Genomic DNA, 22,667 nt, shown 5'->3' on the forward strand with positions numbered 1-22,667 from the left:
TTTAAATAGTGCGTTCAACTTGGTATAACTATTAGCACCACGGCAACGGTGAATTGAGTGATTCTAAACTTCATTAGTGAGAACTAATGGAAAAACCAAATATTTTAAATATACTCAGACACTTTTTGGCTGTCAAAATACTTCTCAAAGTAAGAAACAAGCAAACCTACATTGTCATAGTGTTAATTCAATAACGTTTGGTTGCGAGAAGCTTAGGTAAGATCTCTATTTTCCACTTTTCTCGAATTCAGTGCATTCAGAAGTTTCAGTATCTATATCCAATGCTCAATAATTTTTTGTACTGGTCACAGAAAAGGCGAATATTTTTTTTTAAATTTAAAACAGCCTAGAGCGCTCACCTGAGTTTTGCGTGCATTTCTGCAAAAGTGCGTCAACACTGAACGCACGAGCCCTTGTGCTGAGCTGCGATTCGGCCAGGTCGTCGGAGCCGCTCCTTTTCATGGTGCGAAGGGAGCAGCCGAAGCCCTCTGTCAGGTCAGTAAATGAAGACTTCAAGAACAATAAAAAATAAGCAGGAGAGCTTTGCAGTTAAGTTTGATGCAAAGTGACTTTTTTATTGGAGTGCCTGGAACCCTCCCTCGGTCGGTGTGGCAGCCAATAAATGTGCTGATAGAGGCGGGCCTTGGCCACAATTAAGCGATTACGCTCGACACCTCTTGCGCTAAGGCGGCCACAGAGGCCTGCGGCCCTTCAAGCCTGTCGTTAATTTACGCCCAGAAGCTTTACTTATCTCGCCTTTTCAACAACTTCAACTGCTTGCAATTTTATCATGAAATTAATTTAATTAATTAGTGTTTTAAATGTCAGTCAAGATGTTTGATTTTTTACTTGCCTATATCTCCGCATTGAATCATTATTAAATTTATTTTTCAGATTGTCATTGAATCATACAATTTTCAATCTTTGAACATGTATTGTGGAGAGGAAATATTTTAACACACTTGATAAATTAATGTTTCTTAAATTTATTGTCCCTATCAATTGTTTTTCCTATATCAAGCTCTATATAGGTATTTTATTGAAATTTTAGTTTGTACTCAATAACACCTTTAACGTCCAGATTGGAACATAAATACAAATTAAAAACCTTTGTGGTGCAACATTTTTTTATCAAAGGTGAAATATATTCAAGCAGGCTATTTTAATAATTATTTAAAGACGAAAATCATAATCCAACAAAACATAAGTTTCAAATTAAACTAAAATGAGAATCCCTGGAAACAAAAAATTTGCTACTTTGATAAATAGATCCAAAATTTGATTAGAGCATGTTAATTAATTAACTTCTTCCTTGTTTATTATTTAAACGATTATAGATATACAGATAAAAATATTACAAAACACTCACACAATCACACTTCTCATCATGTAGACGCTCGCTTCAAACTTACGTTTTGCAGAATCCAATTACAAAAAGGCTATACAATAATGAAATGAAATAATTATTATTTCCATTATTTCCTCACTAAGTACCTAATTCTAGAGGTTTTCACTTTTGATTTGCCTCCTCTCTGATTTTTTATTTTTGTACCCATACCACATAATCTAATTGTGATATAATGCTAAATTGATTTATGAAAAAAAAAATGAAATTTATTTAATTATCTTCAGTAGTTAAAATCAGTTTCTCTTTGTGGGATTTTGTTGTTTTTTACAATTTCATACTTCTCAAGTTTGATTCTTTTTTTTAAAAAAAGTAGTGCTAAATGAAATTTACATAACAAGGTTTCATTCGGTTTTTGATATCGCAAATTAAAGCTTTAATCGCTATTCCTCTCGAGATTGCTTAGTTATTGTTAATGTGATACAAAAATTGATTGTTGAAATATATAAAAAATAGTGTGTATCAGAACACTCCTGTCTATATAGGGGATGGGAAATGCTTTTAGATTTTATCGACGAATAATTAACTATCTGATCTATTTTGTTTAGAAGAATTTTTCGCAAATAAAAAAAATCTGTTGGATTTTTAGAATCATATTTAAAACACACCCGTAAATTGAATTATGTTAAACTGGAAAATAGGTCTTGGCGCGGAGTGAAAAAAATTGCGTCATTATCTGCACATTATTTTGTAGAACAGCTATATAGTTTGAATCCACTGCACGCTGCACGAGGTTTTTTAATAAAAAAGCGCCAACGTGGCGTGACCCCCAGAAGGTAAACCACCACCTCCGCTCCCATTTGTATTTGATATTGAATTAATACACACACGCTCGCGCGACTAGCGCAAAAGTTGCCTGACTTCAGGCGAGATGGCTATCTACAGGGCTTCGTGATAATTGAAGCGATAACGGGGCTGCTACCAAAGCGTCGCTTCGAATGCTGTGCCGTCGTTTAGAATGTATCCCTAGCTCTCTCTCTATATATATTACATCGGCCGTGTATTTATACCTGCGCCTGGTCGGCCGAGCCAGCCGCAGGGCATCAACGCAGAAACTTTGTTCGGGCCCATCTCGCGCGAGCTCTCGTAATTGATATTATTCCAGCTAGGTCAATTCGGCGCTGTTTCTTTTCTCTCTTCAGCACACTTTCTTCAAGCAAGGTTTTAGATCAATAATTGGAAAAATAATCGCACCATGATAATTTATTTGGATTGTTTAATGTGATTAATGCAATCGATGGCTTCTCTCATAGGTAAATTACTACGAATGGAAGACTAATCAGTTGAATATTTTTAAAATTGAATGTTATATCACAGTCACGCTCTTTGTGCAGTATAGCAGCCATTGCAAAATCATTTCATAATTTAATTAACTCCATAAGGATTTTTTTCAGAATCTGGAATTAATGTTAGAAAGAAGGTATAATTTCATCTTAAGCCTTAAGATAATTTTATACACTAAAGATACGACCGATAGCAAAAGTTGTAAGACATATATTTATATAATTGGATAGTAAATCTCTGGCTGGAATATTTTTCTAGTATTTAAAAATGATCTTATTTAGTGTTTTATTTTCCTATTTCAAGTCTTACAAATCTGAAATGGATATTTAAATGCCTAAATAAATTGTTCTGCTACTTGAAATTATACCCATTTTTGTGAGTCAAAAATGTTTTGCTTTAGATACACTTTATAATTAATACCAGAAAAATAATTGTTATAATTTACAAGTTTGCAGATGGTGAGGAAACAAAAATTTAATACAAAATCCATAAACCCCTATGCATATTTATTTGATCTGTGTTTCGTTACAAGAATTGAAAATTACTAAGAGTGGGGAGCCCTAGTTAATTAGCCACATAAGAGAAAAGGCAGTGCTAATGAAGTTCCGACTTTAACTGCCTGCATTATGTTGAATTTTTCGTTTTTTTCGTTCCAAACTGTTAAATTGATTTATTAATCATCATCTTCACTTAGTTAGCCTTTTTTGTCTGAGCTCTCATGCGTTGAATTTCATAATAATTATTTTGTACGGTCGTCAGACGTGAGATTATATAAAACAAATATAGAGGGATGAATGTTTTGTTAATATAATGCTCAGAAGTTAATAAACTCTCAAGAAAACGTAATAAAAGTTTTTCAATGGCTCATTATGACGGCAGCAGGGCAGGTATGCATGGTAGGCTCACACTTTTCGCCCAACACTCACACTTCTCGCTAGAATAGGGCAAGGGCATTACATTGATTCTTCCCATCAGAGATCGAGAAGTGTGAGTGAGCGGAAAGTGTGAGTCCCCCATAAGTATGTTTGTATCATACCAGGTAAAGATAGAGAAAGAATCGAACATTCAGGCTAACTCGCGCGCTCAGTGCCACAACTCGGGTCCGCGCATGCGTCTTAAGCGTGCTCCGCTCTTGATCTTACAAGTAGTGGATATTGGCATGATGGCTGTCCTCTGAGATTATGTGCACAATTTTCTCTGAAACATGGCTTTCCTGTGTCCAGTAAGGATCCGCAGAGGCAAGAAAAAGAAAAGTAAGTGTCTGTTTATTAAGCTCTAACGCTATTAACGTCCAAGAACGCGATATTCGACGGAAGCTCCGTCCCGAAATCGCTGCTCCCGTTAGCTGGTGCATTAATTACACGGCATTCTTTGGCTCACTTGTTGAATGCGTCAGGTGCGTCAACCCTTTCGTTCACCTGTCTCACCCTCACTGCGGTCGTGTCAGATGGTGCCTTCATCGGTCAGGGGCTGCGGGGCTTTTGGGTCCGCTTCGGATCCCGGGCAGGATGTTTTTGTAATGGGAGCGAGAATGTAAAGCAGAATTGCCCCGGGGGCCGAATTGGTGGGACCGTGGATTATTATTATGTTTGATACGCGAGCCGAGCCGCGGTTTAAACTCGACCTGTCCTTCTTGCGGCCGGTTTTCTCAGCAAAAATCAATTAAAATTCGCTCAGCGTACATACTCGTTTGTTCTTGCTGAACTTCAATTTTTTTGTCGCGCTAAAGTCGATAAACTTGTTGTTTCTGTTTATTTTTTGATTGCATTCTTTAGTAGGTCTTTAATAGTATATATATGCCGTTGCTCCCGTAAAAATGTAATATTAATTAAAATATATCTACTATTTAAAAATGTTGCAAACACTTAATGAAAAATCATTGCAGCTCGACCCGGTTAAAATTTGACTGAATCTTGCTTGCACTCTTTAGATGTTTTCAATGTCGCAGTATTATTTTACTGTGCAAGGATTGAAAATGCTTCAAATAATTATGAAACATGGCGAATTCGATTAAGAATCACCAAAAACTGAATGCCAGGGAACAGAGAAATATTTTAACCACTGATTTTCATGGAATTCGCAGGTGATGTCGACAAAGATGTCCTTCGAGGTCCAGGCATGGGCCGCATCACTGGCAGCGCCTCAATCGAAACTCTCGTGCGAGTTGGCATTGAGAAGGAGATTGGATTTGGTCCTGACAGTAAAATGATCGTAACGCACGACTTCACACCCTGCGTTGACGACGAGCTTGAAGTCAAACGTGGAAACGTAATATATTCACGCAATGAGCTTAGCACACTCAACATCTTTAATTACAGATCGTCAACGTCCTTTATCGGGAGAATGACTGGGTGTATGTAATATCAGAAAACAGACAAGAGGGATTCATCCCGCACACATATTGCACCCATTTCGGTTCACCCCACGGTGACCACACGCTCAATAATGTGAAGAAGAAATTGCCGCGGGACAGCAGTAAAGGTCAACTGGACACATCTCAAGATGACATGGCTGTCAGGTCGATGGCAAACTCTTCAAGTGAGTTAATTCAAAGTCTCTTTTAAGTTAAAGAAGCATTTTTCAAATATTTTTCGCTTTTTTAGACCCGCAAAGTGGACATCAAGACATATCAGTTTCGGACAGCGAAAGCTACGGAATGAGCAATAAGAAAGGAGTCATCACTCAGGCGACGAGCCACAACCAGCATCAAGTTATTCGGGGATCTCAAGCCTCATTACAAAGCATGGGTTCGTCGCAGCCAGAGATCCATCCTTTCTTTAAAGTAGGTTGAATAAAATCTTGAAAGTTACTAGACTAAAATACCTTTGACTTCCAGGATCCGGCTGGTCGTTACATAGTACTATACACGTTTATTGCCAGAGATGAAAACGATGTCAGTGTGGAGAGAGGGGAATTTGTGACAGTGCTCAATAGAGAGGACCCTGATTGGTACTGGATAGTGAGAAGTGACGGTCAGGAAGGCTTTGTGCCAAGCGGGTTTGTCTACCCTGCTGATGTTATCCAAGGTAAATCTCGATTTTTGTGAGTATGCGCTATTTTATTTTCGTGAATTAGGTTTATGTTTTATAATATATCAGCAGTGTATTTGGAATTCTGAATGCATAATTATCCTTATTATTAATAATTGTATTAATTTGTTTGTGGTTATATTTTTTATGATTACATATCTTTCAGAACACTGCTATTTTTTACATTTATTCCACAATTTAACGTAACGAAAATGTTTTCATAAAAAACATAAAACTTGGAGGATAGGGCAGTTGAACTAATAATGATTTTACTTAAAAAATTAAGGGAAGTTTGAAAGCTGGTGGAATAGATTGATTTAATTTGGCCACTGAATCGGCTGACTGGCGCTAGTCAACCAGAGCGGCCAGAACATGGCGACGTCAATAATATTAATACGAAATATATTTGAGCACGCTATTCCTGTTGGCCAGATTGATTTTCCTCGCTATCAGCAATTTTTTTTTATGATCCGACGTAAATTTCTAATTAAATAAAGGCAATGAATTAAATCTTCAAATAAAGGTTATCTAACTAGCAGCCCAACAATCACTGTACTTAAAAGCATTTTTGTGCTAATTATGAATTTGATTTTTTTGCAATTTCACTAACCACCACTTCATTCTTAGCCTTTAGTGAAGTGAGGGATTTGTCATTTGAAAAAGTCTGATGGCTGATTCAATCCCGCTACTCTGCCTTAGACTGTTTTTGGCTGATGTGATTACAGATGATAGATGTAACCGATCACGAAGGTTTCTCTAGAAACTTGAATCAGACAGATATTATGTAATAAATCTGCTCATCAAATGGGATTTTTATTTTGAATACATAGATGCATTATATCACCTGCTATTATAGCGCAAATGCCATTAACCTACCTATGGTACGATCTGATGGTTTTTAAAAAAACATGTAAATATAACGAATATAGTTAATTTATATTCTAAATAAAACGGACATCATTCATGTGCCTTTATCAACTTCCTCCTTAATCTTCCACTCCGACCATTAATTTAATTATAAAATGGAACCACAAACGTTGAGTGTTGAAATTAAAACTGTGATAGTTAATTTAGCTAATCTTAAGTCACCATTGCATGAATTGAGAATTAAAAGCTCAAACAAGTGCTTTTCTATTTCAGCATCACTCTCAGGCCACATCAACCAGACTACAATGCAGCAAGCAAATAATTTCCCCCCTCAAAACCCACCTCCTCACCACAGCAACCCGGACGAGCATCGATTCAGTGGTGCCGAGCTGGTTATGCTATACGATTACAAGGTTAACTTAAAACCACACCCTCTAAGCATTTGACTAATCATGTCCTGGTGCAATTGTAGGCTCAAGCGCCAGATGACCTGACTATGCGTCGGGGCGACTGGATTTATGCTGATCTACACAACCAAACTGTGGACGGGTGGCTGTGGGCCTACGCGCCTAAATTGCGCAAGTATGGTTTTATCCCGAAGGCGTACGCGCGACCTCCTGCGATGACCAGCCTTTGACCTGCCGTATTTATTGGCGCCGCGGACCCTCTGCCGAGGACCAAGGTGTGAACCATCAGTGTCATACTACAACACAGGAGGCCCGGCTGGCGCCGACACTTTGCTCTCCTTCTGTCCTTCTTGCCATTGTGTTAAAAGGAATGTTCAAAGTACTTAACTGAGTAATTTTAACGAGTGCCTGCGAGAACAGTATTAATTTAAAAACAAAAATCATGACGTGTGTAAAAGCAGTATTTTTTGATGCATTTTAAACAAGTGGAGAAACTGACTATAATAATACTTGCTTTTTGGTTATCGGATTTTTATCATCAAGAGCAATATATTTCTTTGATATTGTTGATGTGTGCTTGCTTTTCTATGGATGGAGCAGCGTTGTTCATCTAAGTGCTCGCACCCCATAGTGCATAAAAATTTGAGATTCTGATGTATACTCATTTTTAATATTCAATAAAGATAATTTTATTATATTGAAAATCAATATTTATTATCCTAAATGCAACATGTTTGTATAAATATTCACCATAACAAAACAATTTTTACAACTTGTAAAAAAATAAAATCAAGCTATTCATCACGTTTCAATTTTTCTGTTATCATTCAAGTAGTCACCGGTTTTGCCACCACATTTGCTAAGTAATTTGATGTCTGATATTTCGATTGCCTTGCTGACAGCTTTGCACATGTCGTATAGAGTTAGCGCTGCCACAGAAACTGCTGTAAGGGCTTCTAGTTCGCACCCAGTTTTTCCATCAACCCGGACAGCACTCACAAAAACAGCTCTGTCCTCGAGAAGCGTCACCTCCACATTGGCATAGGTTAACTGTAGCTGGTGACAAAGGGGAATAAGGTCTGACGTCTTTTTAGCCGCCATGCTGCCAGCCAGCCTCGCTACGGTCAGTGCTTCTGTGCCCTTTTTCAGCAGCGTTTTCTCCCTTAACATCTTGGCCAACTCTGGTCCAAGGATGACCGTGGCAGAGGCTTTAGCTTCTCTTTTGGACGGCTCTTTACTCCCAACGTCAACCATTGTAAAGCGGCCATCAGAGTCAATGTGGGTCAAGTTGATGGATGAGGAATGACGAATTTGTACTGAAGACTTAGAAGGAATGAAAAAATGTATGGGAACCAGGAGTGTGTTTTGTGGCTGGGTCAGGGTGTAGGGCATCCTTCGATCTGAAAATAGTGAATGTTCTCTTAATTTTTTAAGAACAAAAAGCAAGCTCATTTTAATTTAAATGATACAAAGGCGAAAGCTAAAAATGAGCGTTCTAGAGGGCTTTTGAGCAGAAAATCTAGAAAAAATGACTCCCATTTTATAATTTTCAAATTAATTATCAAAGTGATTATGTTTACTATAAATGTGTAATAAATCAATAGAAACTATCTTATTAATGTACATTAATCTAAAGCCAAACAGACTCACCACTTTAGCCACCAATTAAAATCATGGGCCTGTTGGCCATGGAGGGCAAGTTCTCCATGCCTGTAAAAAAAAAATTTGTATCAACATGAAATCTGATTGGCCTTAGACCTTAGAAAACAGAGTTCAAATCTGCAGATAATTACCTGCATGCTGCTTTTTCTTCCTCCGCACTGCGGCTTGAATTGTAGCCCTCAAATCATCTTCAGAAATATTTGCCCTCAGTGCATCTCTGTTGAAAAAATGTTACAATTCAAATCACTATCTGTAAAATTTATTTTTTCTATTATTTAAACATGACAAGTGAATGGGTAGCGACAAGTGAAAATATGATAAGACAACTTATTCCACATAATATATTATCTAACTAGACTGCTGCTAATTTCAAGGGGTGCATACGTTGTCCTGAAACTAGAAATCATGAGACAATGACCTAAAGTACTCAAATCCTACTTAATTTTACTTAGACACTAGACACTAGCTATAAGATATCAAATAATAAACTTAATTGAATTGTTGATCTATGTTTTAAACTTAAGTAAAGTAGATATCTTGAAATCTAACTCAATTAACAGTTTCAAATTAACTTTGCATTGTCTGATGAACTTGTTTTTTGCTTTCCGCTCAAAAGAATATTATGTAACAAACAAGAGAACCAGGAAAATGGTAAAAATAAGTCAGATGAATTAAACTTCACACTTTACTATTTCTGCAAATTTACAATGCTTGTAAGTACACAAATCGTTTTTTTTTTTGTGGTAAGTTAACCAATGGCGTGTGGCTTGTGACATTTGATATTTCCATAAAAAGTTATCAATCAAACGAGATGATCGCAAAATAAATGAAAAGGAATTATTGCTGAAACTATTTCTGATTGAATCACACAAAAATCTCAAAGGTAAGTTTTGAGTCCCCACAGCATGGGTGTTAATATTAATTACCTTAACGAAACCTCACTGTTGCCGAAGAGACACACTTTTAAATTTCCATCTGCAGTGATGCGGAGCCTGTTGCAGCCTCCGCAAAAGTGGTCTGACATTGAGCTTATAATTCCAACCCGTCCTTGGAATCCAGGAGCAGCATACAACTGGTAGTTTTACACTCAACATTATTTCTGAGTTGTGGCGATCCAAAGTTCTTACTTTTGCTGTGTCTGATTTATTTCCTTGAATTCTCTCCAGATCAGGATACTTGCTCTTGATGACATTTAAAATTTCTTGAATAGACATCATTGTCTTTCTTTCCCAAGCATTGCCCGCAAAAGGCATGAACTCGATGAATCTAACTTCCAAAGGCGTTGTTCGCGCCCAATCAACAAAGTCGAGAATTTCTTGAGAGTTTTCATCTCGAACTACAACGCAGTTTACCTAAAAAGGGGAAGAAATATTGCCTAAAATGGTAAGAATTTGCTTTGATAATTATACCTTCACAGATTTAACGCCGAGTTGCAGAGCCAAATTGATGCCAGCCATGGCCTTTGCAAAGCCATTCCTCCTTGACATTCGAGCGTATACGTCCTTGTCCAGACTGTCCAAACTGATGTTAAGGCCTCCGAGTCCAGCTCTCATAAGAGGCACAAGTTGCTTGGTCAGGGCCACTCCGTTCGTAGTCATGCTTACATCACGGAGCCCAGGTATCGCGCTCAGTTGCCCTGTACATGGCACAATTTGTAATATTTTAATACTTTACATATTTTAGCAAGAGTTTAAATTATTACCAACTATATCCACCAAATCTTTTCGCAGCGTTGGTTCCCCACCAGTGAGACGTATTTTTGTTACGCCTTCATCAACAAAAAACTTCGCTAAGGTAACGATTTCGTCGGTTGTCAGCAATTTGGATTTTGGGTTGAGCGGAACTCCTTCAGCGGGCATGCAGTATTGGCCTGTAAATAGACACAGAATTGACTTCTCCCACTCCGCAGTGAGCAAAATTGCTTACACCGCAGATTGCATCTCTCTGTGAGAGATATCCTCAAGTACGTGTGCCTCCGACCAAATGTGTCTGTCAGGGTGTCATTTTGCTTGATCGGATCTGCCACTAGCACATCTCTTTCTCGCTCAGAAAATACTGCACCTTCAGCAAATTTGGTCTGCAATAGTACATATGAAATCAGATTGATTATCTCCATCAGACAGGGGAAAATGTTTTACATTGTTGATTTAAAATTATTCTTGCATACCCAACAGGTAATAAAATCATCAAAACTAAAAAAACACAAATTGAAATTTTCATTTCATTAGCCTCTGCAAGCACTTTTAATTAGAGTAAATATAAAAATTGAAAATTAATATACATAGATAATATTCCATGATGGATTTTCCAGATTTTCATCTCGATTAACCTTTCAATTAATTTCAATATTTTATGCAACAAGAAATTTTTGATAAAAAAAACATTAATTTGTCAACACATCGCAAAAGCAAAGAGCTATTACATAATTAAATTATTATTTGAAAAATTATCTCACCTTAGAGGTTACGTATTTTGCATTTAAATTGTTCTTTGCCTTCGCAGCGAAGAACAATCTCAACAATCTGTTGCTCGTCCGGATCATTATTGCTCTTCGTCTGGATTATGTTACGCTGTCATCTAATATTATGACGATGATAATGATGCATCAGTCGCATGAGCCTAAAGAGGATCACAAATATTTTTTATCAACCTAGATAACAAGAAGTGTCATTATATCATACCAGCGGCCAGCTGCTTCATAGTGGCGTTGGAGGAATATTTTAGACGACACACAAGTGGAGCCACTTTTTTAAGGGCCAGCAGAAGGGGTAACGAAAGGATTGATCAACAAAAACAAAATAAAAAAATGACTTACTGATGGATCTGCATGGCGGCAATCCATACACACATTTGAAATTTGTGCTGGTGTTTGGGCAGCCTCCGGTAGAGGCCACTGTACTGCTTGGCTGAAGAAAATTATTTAACCTTGCCTTCTGCCGCCGTGTTCTCCTTATAAACATCTTGGGGAACCTTCAGCAAGGTATGCTGTGCGGCAAAGCACGGAAATGCCGGAGAAAGAAAGATTGAAGAGAAAGAAGAAAGGTTGCGAATTTCCTCCATGCTGTGAGCCGCTCTGCTCCCAGCGGTCGTTGAACCCAAAATAATGCGGCGCTTGTTAAAGGCTATCTCGTTGCATTACGTGCGGGAGGAATAAAACAGATCGAGTCGCAAAAAATCCAAAAAATTATACGCGCTCTGCACGCTCTTCACTCCATTTAGTTTTCATGATTGTTCTGATGAATGTAAAATTTTCGAAATTATGTAAATTACCCAAAAGTTTATTAAAAGGATGAGCTAAAATAATTTGAAAAAATGACTGTCAATATTTTTTGTTCATTTTTACTCATTGAAGCTCACATAATGCTGGTCTCCCTTTAAACAAATAGCAACAATATTTATTTTTTTATGATTTATATATCACATAATTTAATTTATTACTACCTTTTTAATTTTATTGTCGCATGGTGATACAATAAATAAGTAGCTGTAAAATACTTAAAAAAACTAAAGGATTAATTGAATGCTATTTGACTGTTGTATCAAATAATTATAATAGCTATAGCAGACAAGATTAAATTTTGTTTCAATTTTTGAATGGAAACGTTAATACCGTTAATACAAATTAATGGGTCACATGACAGCGCTCGATTCAATTTTTACTGTGCATTTTTGCAGTTGTTCCTTCTTGTCATTTAATTAAACGCTAATTGTTGACACATATTTTCCAATAATTTTTACTTGTAATGTTTTAATCACCACAAGGCAACAGTCGTTAAACGTAGTACATATATTTGTGTCTTTTTTTCTAAACTGAACAAAGCCTAATTTATTTTCGAAATCATGCTGGATGAGCGGTAAAAGTGATTTGAGGCAGTGCTGTCTAGTACTATAGATATTTTTTCCGTATTTTTTGTACTTAAAGTTAGTGCTCATCCTCTTAAATATGAACATTATAAGGACTAACAGTTTCTGGTTTGATTCAGAATCTTTCCCTTTCTTTTGTTTTTCAACATTTATCATTGCAAAAGATAATTATATAGATATCTTAACTTCATTTGATTTTTCATGGTAACAATCTGCAAGACACTATTGAACTTCTTTCGCATTCCAAAGCTAAAAACAGTCTAAACTAAAAGTGGCGCAATTTGAGATGACAGTAAACTTTTATTTTTTTATTTTTCTAGATTTATAAGCATGTAAAAATAATTAATCACTGATGTTATGATGAAATCATGATATTCCTTATACGCAGCCTTTACATAAAATGTACAAACAAAGCAAAAGCAATAAAAAGTACACAAAGTGTTGCACGACAAAATGTATCAAAGCAACGTGACAAGTAGCTTGCAAATTGATTCCGTTGATTATCTTGTTGATCCTGACAGATTGCCAATAATTTCTCTCTTTCTCTCTTTCTCGGCGCTAGAAGCGCAGTATACCCTTGTGGAAATGACACTGTTCGTGTTGCAAAGACCTTGATGAGCTGCAAGAGTGCATTGCTCTGGTGATTCAAAGGGAAATTTTATTCGCCAAGCCCACATGCAATGCAGATTTATGCAACCGCAAGAAATGCAACAGAGTCGAGAGCGGCAAAAAGCGGGGATCACGTGAGCGGTGCATTGAAATAAGACGATGTGTCGGGTGTGGAGTGAGTAATGAGCGATAATTACACACCTGTATTATATTGTGAATAACAAACGCACGGATTCTCTCAGCGCGTCGCGAGAGAGTGAACACCGGCCGGGGTGATTAACACGGGTTTTAAAAAAAGATTATTGCAAATCGTTGCGAGTGCGCGGAGTTGAATAACCCTTCGGAGCAAAAAGCACTCACTTTTGCACGCCGGCCGGGGCCCGCCGACACCACGAGAGTAACTAACTGTATTGTGATGTCACGCTCGCCATTTACTTTTCACGGTCACGAGCCTGTCTTTTCTCATCCGCACATGCAGATTTTTACATCGCTTTTTGTAATCCGCCGAGCCACTTGTTGCGCGCCGCAGTCCGTTCGTTCGTTATATTAAATCGGCGAATCTGACAATCAAACGAGTCTCGCGTATACGTGCAGGCGGCACATGATGTTATTATATTATTTGCGAAATCGGATGGTGCACGGCCGAAATCTGCTGATCACCGTGTTCGCGCCCTTTTGTCCGCGCTGACAAAGCAGATTAATGGGAATTCGCTCGCGTGCGCCGCGTTTCTCGCGTTATTTGCTTTTCTTCATGGGTAACTGTGCAAATTAAAGTTTGTTCGTGCATGGTGTTAGAGGCAAAAAGCGCATTGATGATATACACGGCAATTTACACACGTCGGCACATAAGGCCACTAACAATTGTTTGCTTTGGACGAGGAAACCAGTGAAAAGAGGATAATTAATGTTGATTTGAAGGGTGTAATGGGTTCTGGTGTAGTTGATATTTAAGTATTCACTGATCAAACACAGCGGTTCATCGCACTCTTCTAATTACTCTTAAAAGGAACGCAGTATATGGGCTTCATTAATTTTGAAACTGAATACTTTGATAATAACTTGATAAGAATTTATGGAACGTTCAACTCACTGGTTTTAATTTCGTAGTAAATTTAACAGTCAGAAATTTAAATCTTAAATCTCAATCAAGCTCTTTTGCGAACGAAACAATTTTAGCATAAGCAGAATTCTTGAGTCAAAATTAATGCAAGTTGGGATCCTTCCAAATTTATTCCGAAAATAAAGTAATTTTGATCTCAAAGGTAAAATTACAAATAAAGGAAAAAATAAAGATGTGTGTAAGCTCAATTGTTTTTTGCAAGTCGTTTATTTTGTGGAACAGTGTAAACTAGCTGGAAGAAGGAAGCAATATTAAATGGTTTAAGCGCTATGAGCATTGTCCAAAAGAGGAGAAAATAATTATTCAGGTTTTAAAAACTAGTTCCTCCAACAACCCGCGAGTGGCAAAAACTAGTTTTTCTCTCACAAATTTTACGACACATCGCGGAGAGTCATAAAAATAGCATTCCCCGCAAACACAGATTTTTCCAAGCATTTCATCGAGATGAATCTGCAGGCAGGTTTTAAACAAAATGAAGGGCATCCTTCACCGCAACAAAGTTTCCTGTTTGAATTTCTCCCGAAATTGAGTTAAGAGGAAGGAAGCAAAGCCGCATATTGAAAATGGGCACAGGGGATTCCAATGACGCTTCCGTTCCGGCGCATGCAGATATGAATTTTCTCCTCTCTCTCCGATCCATCAAATTCAAGTTGTACTGAAACAACAGACTTGGAGTGGACAAGAACCAGAATTACTCACATCTTCCGTGCCACCGTTATGAGTCAAGAGATGAGAGAACCGAAATAAAAGAGAGAAAAAATGTAACGGATATTGATTCGAATATAGAGCCGTTGATCATGCCGCGAGATGTAACGGTGAGGCCATTTAATAGCGAGAGTGTCTCGCTTTTCAAAAGAATAACAGAAAATAAAAACCGTCAGGTCGACGACCTGGCTGCTCCCTGAGCCAGCCAGTTTGTTGAGTGCTGTATTATTTCGCCGCTGATTGTGAGCGCATAATGAGTGTCGATGATATGTATCACACACAGCTGGAAGTGAACCTGCCGCGCGCCAATAATCTAATATTGTTATTAATGAACGTTTATTTCGAGCTTTTATCGCGTCACTCATCGGCGCACTTCCTGCGGCTCAACAGCTATCTAACAAACCGAGCTATTGAGACGATCCTATCGCACGCCACCCAACCATATGCAAACGACTATTTGCGGTTTCATCGAAATTGCCACTCTCCGTGTATAACTGTCGGCGGTAGTGAAAGGTTTTTGAACTCGCCAGGGAGTATGTTTGTTTGCTGATAATAAAAGTAATTTATTCGTGGCTCCGGTGGCTCCTAATAGTGGCGTCCTAATTTTCACAGCATATTTACTCAGTAAAGTTTCCCCCTTGACATTTACGGGATTTGATTTGTGTCGCTGATGGCCAGGATTCTGGCCAGATATATCACACGCTCAAAATGTGGATGTGTATTTCTTTACATTTTCATAAAAATAGCTTGAAAGCCTCTTTTTATTAGTTTAAAGTCTAGTTGCGATTTAATAATCACAAGTGAACCATACCATACAAAAATAATTATTCAAGTGAATTAATACAGGGTTGATGGCTTTCTTCATTAGAATCAGTACTTTGAATAAATTAATTGTAAAATTAATCTATATCATCAGAACAAGAGCACACTAACAGAAAATTGTTTAAATACACTAAACACTTATTTTCTCAAAATAAATTGACTGGTAATAACAATAACGTTTGATCAATAAAGTTTGAACGCTTATAATAATTGGCTACACAAAAATTTTTTTCAATCGATTTTATTTTGAACAAATTCGGCATGCTAGTGATATGCTTGGAAAGTTGGATTATACGTTATCAATTGATTCCTCGAAGAAAATTTTAAATATTTCTATTTTCCATTAGTTATCAGCGCACAGTTGTTGCCATGCATCACAGAAAGCGCAAACACAAGCGTGGAATACAAACAATGCATCATTCTGTGCATGGGGGTCAGACTAGGCAGAGTGAAACCCGTCGATTCTCACCACCGTTAATTAGAAACTTAGTTTGAAACGAGGATCCATGCAACGCATAAGCATCAAATGCTGGCGAAAAAACTCGTCTGCCAACAAAGAGCTGCCTTCCAGTTCACGGAAATTCGTCTTCTTCCAAGCAAACTCTCAAGAGAGCGTAACAATTACTTCAATCGAGCGTCCGCACAACCCAGACAAAACACAGAGCTTCTAATTATTTATGTGTCTGGCGAGCACTGCAATATGTGTGTCGCGCGATTCCTGCTGTGCATATCCTGATAGACGTGGAAAACCGCTCGATTAAAAAAAAAAGAAATGAGAAGTAAGAAACAAAGCGTTGTGCCATCGCGGCGAATGAAAACGCGGTGGCTTTGATCTTGTGGCCGGAAAACGCACCAATATGTCACACAAACATGCACACGTACCGCCACAGCAAATGAATACGTGCAATACAGTTGTGTTCTACAATTGTATCAAGAGGAACTGTATAAAATACAAAGCATTATTTTTTTAATTTAATAATATATTTATGCGCATATAATTTTTTTTCTAAATGTTAGTGTGACAAATGCGGTTTTTTGGCCAGAATACAATTTTTTTTTAAGGTTTAATCTTTTCATACTCTATTTAGATCATCTTTCTGTCATCAGTTTAATTAAGGTCGTCCCTAGGTTTTTTGATGGTAGAGAACGATTTAAGGAAGGTTTTGGAGAAACAGAGGAAAATATACGTATGTGTGTGTATATAATATATATTTCTCAAAGCATGAGCTTTTGGGCATTCACTGCAGACCTTGAATTTGCTGTAACATGTTTTACGGAGCTTACAACAATTAGATAACAATGCCCTATATTATCCACCTTTTTTACAATTTCTAGCAATAATTCTGCGAGCAATAACATAATTCAACGTCAACCATTCCATTAGGTTATGTTGAAGTATCTATTAAGTTAAAGGATGTTGAACACCATGCGCACTCATTGACAACTATCAACAATAGTGACATTATTTAAGTTGTCATTGACAACACATATATCTATTTTTTGGAGTCATACAACAAAGCGCAGGAAATGGAAACGTGTCCAACCAAAAAGGATACACATTCAAGCTAGGGGGGCACAGCATTACAAGGGATGAAATTGAAGGACTCTCGTTCACAAACAAGAATAACTACAAGGTCAACTTTTAAGTCATTTTGCCTCCCTGTTCACACGTTTTCCAATGATATTTGGAAAGCAATAGTAAAAAAACACGAAATAATAAAATATCAAGAAATTTGACTTTTTAAACAGGAAGGCTGGTAAAATTAAAATCCAAAGCACTAAACTTATAGATTCACAATTGCAAAGCATTTTGAGAGGTGAATACAAAAAAATCTGTTAAATAAGTGCACGACCCCGCTATGAATATGTGGCCTCGATTTGCAGATTTGTTTGCTTGTTGCAGCGTTGCAATCCAGTCCTTTGGCCTTTAACTGTAACCGTCAATTATTCTCGTGCTACAGTTTTGAATGATTGATATTTATTATGGTTCTGCAGGGCAAGTGTGCCCCACGAGAGCAAATCAGCATAAATGGTGAGCGAGAATTACTCACGCTGCCGAGATTCATTCAGTTTGCACAGGCCGGGTCATTGTTCTCTCTGATTGTGAGTGCGCTGTTGAGATAGCGAGACAAAGGCACGCATTAAGGTAGGTCAGGCAGACGCACTCGCTTGATACTGCCGAGCGCTATGGATGCGGCTGGCAGCGGCAGCGGGTGAAACGCGCTCAGTTTTCACAGGAGAGTAATTTTTCATTTCTGGGAAGTAACTATGTGCTGAAAAAAAATCTGGGAAGTTAAAATGCATTTAAAGGAATAGTTAAAAAGAGTTGACAGTTAAATCAGCACAAGAAATAAAACACTGTATTTTTGTATTCAAGAACGTAAAAAATCAGGTTCGTGCAAGGGGATAAAAAGTACAGACATAGCATGACGTTTTCATCCCTAAAAAATGAATAGCTTAATGCACTTGGTTTGAAATAAAAGTGGGGAAATATTCAAAATATAGCGTATTTTATTGTAGCGGTCAGGTCGAGGCACCTCAAATAAAATCAGGGCAGCTTAACGCTTAACAACTTAATAGGTCATCTAATTTATTTGGAATAGTGGCAATAATCGTATAATTGAAGTAGTATAATTAGGAACCGAACTCGTATTGGTTTCAGTCAAATAATACAAATCCATTTGGATTGATCTCGCACAGTCTCTCCAATCCAGGACAGAGAGACAACATTTTTGATGCGATTGCTTCTGTGCGAGGAGTCTAACTATGCACTGGGGGTGAAGGTGCAGTAAAGGTGCGTTTTCCTTTGCACTGCCACCTGTTACTATCAAGGGAATTATCCCAACATTGATATTTTACTTGTAGTGGTGGGAAGCGCCTACATTATTATGCAATAAATTATGTTTATTGAGGGAATTTTTAAAGTTATTGTGGTTTGATTTTGATATATTATATTAGTATTTAGTGCGGCAAAATTAACGGTGCTGAAATATGTTATGATTTTTTTGTATTGCGTGCTAATTTGATGAAGTCCGAAATTATGTGATTATCATTTTGTTTGCATCTAAAATTCACTACTTGGGTGACAAATCAAATGTACGAAAACAAAGCACGCATCTTGCGCAAACAGGGTTCCAAACAATGTCTAAAGTGACACAGCAACCCGCTGGGCCGGAAAACACGCCTTATAATAAATAATGCTTTGGGTTCCTCCAGCGATTTTTTTTAATGGATGGCTGCCCAAAGGCAAAATTGTATTAACTTCTGTTAACGAGACAAAAACAGAGTCAGTCAGTAGGGGATGCTTCAATTAGCTATGCTCGGCCCTTGAAATAATATTCAATGTTAATCTCTGTGCACGTGTGTGTCAGCTTTGCTTGTGAGGCTTGGGGCTAGCCGTAATAGCTGTTCAAACCGAAGCTCCCATTAATTCTGTAGCTGACTTTCTTGCACAATTTCTAAATTCATCGTCCTGACCGTACAAAATAAGAAATTTCCATTTCTATCTTGGGAATTTTTCCAAATTTAAAACCTTTTACACGGTAAAAGTAGTTATGGAAAATGGTTACATCTTGTCAAAAAGCAAGTCGCAATTTCAAGAATTCCTGGACACGCGGGAATTTTGTAATGACTGAAATGGAAAACATCTGGCAGCCTTAACAGAAAATCTGTAAACAGAAAAACCATTCAAGAGGGGCTGGGAAGATTGTAAAGCAACCGTTATTTTCTTTGTCACCCACGCCTCACAAAAAAATCGAAAGCAAAATATAATATTCATCTTCCTTGACCTTAAACAAGGGAGGATCCCATATGGGACCTTTGTTGCTCAAACGTTGTTTTTTAGCATTAAAACTTTCATTTTCAGTGCGTGCATTTTGATAGCTGCTCATCTTTATAATATGTTCCCCTCTTCCACAAGCAAGAAAGAAGACAAAAACTGTTCCTTGTAGTCTATTTTTTTTCTTGAGCGAGTACCTGATAGGCAATGAAATATTATATTATTTGTGCTCTTCACAAATATTGAGTTCGAGGAAAAATTATATTCAGAAGCATGTAGAGGTATAATTGAGCATCAGCTTTGACATTGGAGCTATTCATAACAATAATGATGCAGAGAGTGATTTACAGTGCTCTCGTGTATGGCAATCGCGGAGGAGAGGTAGAAAATAAATTGTATTCGTATTGCTTGCGCTTTTTCAATCTTGAGATCAAACCAGATTTCTTGTTTTACTTGTAATTTACCTAGTCGAAAAATTTATCTTAGGAACATAATGCGATGAAAAAAAATTTAAAAGTATTCTTAAGTTTTAGGAAGACTGTCTATTATCTTAAAACCAAGCCCATTACAGAGGGGGTGGACGTGGACACTATGGACAACAATACAACATTTTTTTGTAAATAGAAAAAAACGAGAACCTGGCCAGGATATATGATTATAGTAGATAATAGACGATGAGAATAAAAGTGAAGGTCATTTGAGCGGATAAAAGTGGAAGGTTAAAGTTTTTTGTAGGTGTGACACTGTGCTTTCATCTATAGACGCATGCAGAAAAGTCAGTCTGTACTATTCACTCATACCACTAAAGGCATTCAATTTAATAATTTTACAATCAAAAGTTAAAAGAATATTTATACATTAAATACAAATTTTGAATTTTGTAAGCATATCTAAGTTATTTTATTCAACCAGATTTCATGATATACTTGTATTGTACAAAAAGGAAAAGAAATGAGTGGTCGGTCTGTAAAGGAAATCGATTTTCAATAGCAATGTGGAAGCAAAAAATTTAGGTCACAACTGCTACTACACCCGCGCTACAGGTATATATTTCTGGATGGTTTTCCTGTTGCTCCCTTCTCTTCTCCTTCGTCCATCCCGAGTTCTTTTTGTTCTCAATATCCTGCTTGTTTCGTTTGTGAGTATAGTAAAGTCTAGAACGAAAGGAGAGTTGGAGGAAGGAAAGTGGAAGAAGGTAAACTGCAGAAGGAGAAGCGACAAGGAAGTGAAAAAGTAAGCCAAAAGATCAAAAACTTGCGTGGGTGGTCAGCTAAAAGCAGTTTTAAAAGTAAGATGGTAATTTATTTAGCAAAAAAAGCACGCCATCGCATGCACCAAATATTTTACATTTGTGCAAAATTGTGCGTGTATAATTTGGATTTAATAGAGGGAATTAATTCATTTTAAACGAAAGAAATATTTATTTAATATTTAAAGTGTACAACAGACAAATATAGGAAGATCATTTTTGTTTTAGCGGCTTGAGACAGGGTTAGGTTCCTTCTAAAACAGTCGAAGAAATAGTTGATTCTCTGATAAAATTCATAAACAACGCTTATCCTCATTTCATTGATAGAGTTCCTGTGCGTAAAATAATACGGAAAAGTAAGAGAGGGCACGCTACCTTTGGCTAACATCGTAATTAAGACTTTAGCCCACGAGGGAAATGCTGGAATGGGCCCAAAAAGAATTAGTATCAGAGAAAATCTAATTGATTCCAAAAATTCAAAGGGAAAGTAGGAGAGAGGGGAACAGAAAATTTGTCAACAGTGAACTGAGGATAAAATTGGCTTATTTTGGGAATCCTGTATATTTGGAAATATTTATTTTCTCCCAGGAATTTAATTGTTGCATATTCAGGAAATTGATATAGATTTGAGAAACAATAAAGAACGCATTTTCTCTTATCAACTTACTTTAATTTATTGGTATTAAAACAAGAAAAAAGTATCGCAAAAACCTGATGACAGAAAAGCGAAGAAATGACGTAGAAAGAACAAAATAATCAATTAACGTTAATCGAAATGAATTGGCAAAAACTGCGACAGCAGTGCGGATAATTGCTGGCGGCTGGGCAGAGGAAGCGCTACAGATGAGCTTGCAAAAAGGTGACGTCAGGTGAGTGCAGCGCGCTCGGCGCGGCGCGAGTGTGCTGAAATGCAACAAGCCGGCGAACACGCTGTATTGTCAAGGGCAAGGCTACTGCCGGTCGTTGTGCCCGTTACCCACACTCACTCGCGCACCACACACAAATAAAAAAGACACCTTCGCTGGAAACAACGGTACTCGCGGCAGGGCAATGAACGATCAGCCGCTCATGAAAATTGGATCCTCGCGCTGCGGCTACGCGCAGCGGCGCTTCCCAAAAGTGAGCACCACTGATAACACAGTGAAAGGAGCAACGGGTTTGTTTTGCCTGGCTCGCAGCAGACTGACTCGAGTATAATGCATAAAATTGTGCTGTTATTTTCTTCCTCCCGCAATAATCGCCGCCGCTCACCATTGTCTGTTGCCTCGCGATCACAAAATCAGGTGCAAATATTATGCGGAGGACAGTTATGTAGAAGAAAATCCGGCGCCGTTCTGTAACTGCTCTTTGCCAAATTATTCGTAATGTGTGAAAAGTAACTGCTCCGTCGGAGCTCGCTTATCTGCGGTCATTGTCGAAAGACGGTGAATTTGCAATAATGGCACTATTGCACGTGCATAAAGAGCTGAGAACAAAGCATTCATTGTTATATACGGCATGCGTTAGCTGTTTTTGATGGTACCTCTCGAAAAAAATGCATATAAAATTTTAAAAAGGCGCGAAAAATTGTTCACTAACTCAAAATTGTTCACTAACTCAAAATTGGTGGTTTAATTCTAGTTATTTATTTAAGGTTCAATTATATATTGTTTAAATTGTTATGGGCCAGCAGAGCAACTTCACCCCGCATACCTACCAATATAAAAAATATTACAATTAAAATTAAAGAATTAAAACTCCTCTAAATCACAAACCTCTTAAAATATTGTTATTGCGTATCATTACGAGTCCTAGAGCAAGCTTCAAATTTTGTAGTAATCACGATATATGTTTATTCTCAATCTTAAATATATTCATTACATCAAA

General features: G+C 37.5%; 2 protein-coding genes across 3 annotated transcripts; one reads left to right on the forward strand and one right to left on the reverse strand.

Moving 5' to 3' along the window:
- Positions 1-3,807: 3,807 nt before the first annotated feature.
- On the forward strand, positions 3,808-7,804 carry Dlish (Dachs ligand with SH3s). The gene is made up of 7 exons (XM_065488028.1): positions 3,808-3,942; positions 4,773-4,957; positions 5,008-5,227; positions 5,293-5,471; positions 5,526-5,715; positions 6,859-6,998; positions 7,058-7,804. Exons 1-7 carry the CDS (start codon positions 3,894-3,896, stop codon positions 7,220-7,222), a joined length of 1,128 nt encoding a protein of 375 aa, XP_065344100.1. The 5' UTR covers positions 3,808-3,893; the 3' UTR covers positions 7,223-7,804.
- Positions 7,680-11,490, reverse strand: Mocs1 (Molybdenum cofactor synthesis 1). 2 transcript variants are annotated; one of them, XM_065488015.1, is made up of 10 exons: positions 11,336-11,490; positions 11,110-11,273; positions 10,581-10,731; positions 10,357-10,524; positions 10,064-10,290; positions 9,782-10,006; positions 9,581-9,726; positions 8,786-8,871; positions 8,643-8,702; positions 8,251-8,392 (listed from the first exon to the last, which is right to left on the reverse strand). In XM_065488015.1, exons 2-9 carry the CDS (start codon positions 11,194-11,196, stop codon positions 8,647-8,649), a joined length of 1,146 nt encoding a protein of 381 aa, XP_065344087.1. In that variant the 5' UTR covers positions 11,197-11,273; positions 11,336-11,490; the 3' UTR covers positions 8,251-8,392; positions 8,643-8,646. The 2 variants fall into 2 exon arrangements, with proteins under 2 accessions (XP_065344079.1, XP_065344087.1); XM_065488007.1 differs by lacking the exon at positions 8,643-8,702 and having other exon boundaries at positions 7,680-8,392.
- Positions 11,491-22,667: the final 11,177 nt, after the last annotated feature.

Source organism: Cloeon dipterum, chromosome 1, assembly GCF_949628265.1.
Source record: "Cloeon dipterum chromosome 1, ieCloDipt1.1, whole genome shotgun sequence".
Classification (NCBI taxonomy): domain Eukaryota; kingdom Metazoa; phylum Arthropoda; class Insecta; order Ephemeroptera; family Baetidae; genus Cloeon; species Cloeon dipterum.

Bases quoted from the DNA above. Each gene is read 5' to 3' on its own strand.
- Dlish (XM_065488028.1), top strand. From the start codon at position 3,894: ATGGCTTTCCTGTGTCCAGTAAGGATCCGCAGAGGCAAGAAAAAGAAA. The intron at 4,958-5,007 runs GTAATATATTCA...CTTTAATTACAG, and splicing joins TTGAAGTCAAACGTGGAAAC to ATCGTCAACGTCCTTTATCG. The intron at 5,472-5,525 runs GTAGGTTGAATA...TTTGACTTCCAG, and splicing joins AGATCCATCCTTTCTTTAAA to GATCCGGCTGGTCGTTACAT.
- Mocs1 (XM_065488007.1), bottom strand. From the start codon at position 11,196: ATGATCCGGACGAGCAACAGATTGTTGAGATTGTTCTTCGCTGCGAAG. The intron at 10,732-11,109 runs GTGAGATAATTT...GTACTATTGCAG, and splicing joins CAAAATACGTAACCTCTAAG to ACCAAATTTGCTGAAGGTGC. The intron at 10,007-10,063 runs GTATAATTATCA...TCCCCTTTTTAG, and splicing joins TCGGCGTTAAATCTGTGAAG to GTAAACTGCGTTGTAGTTCG.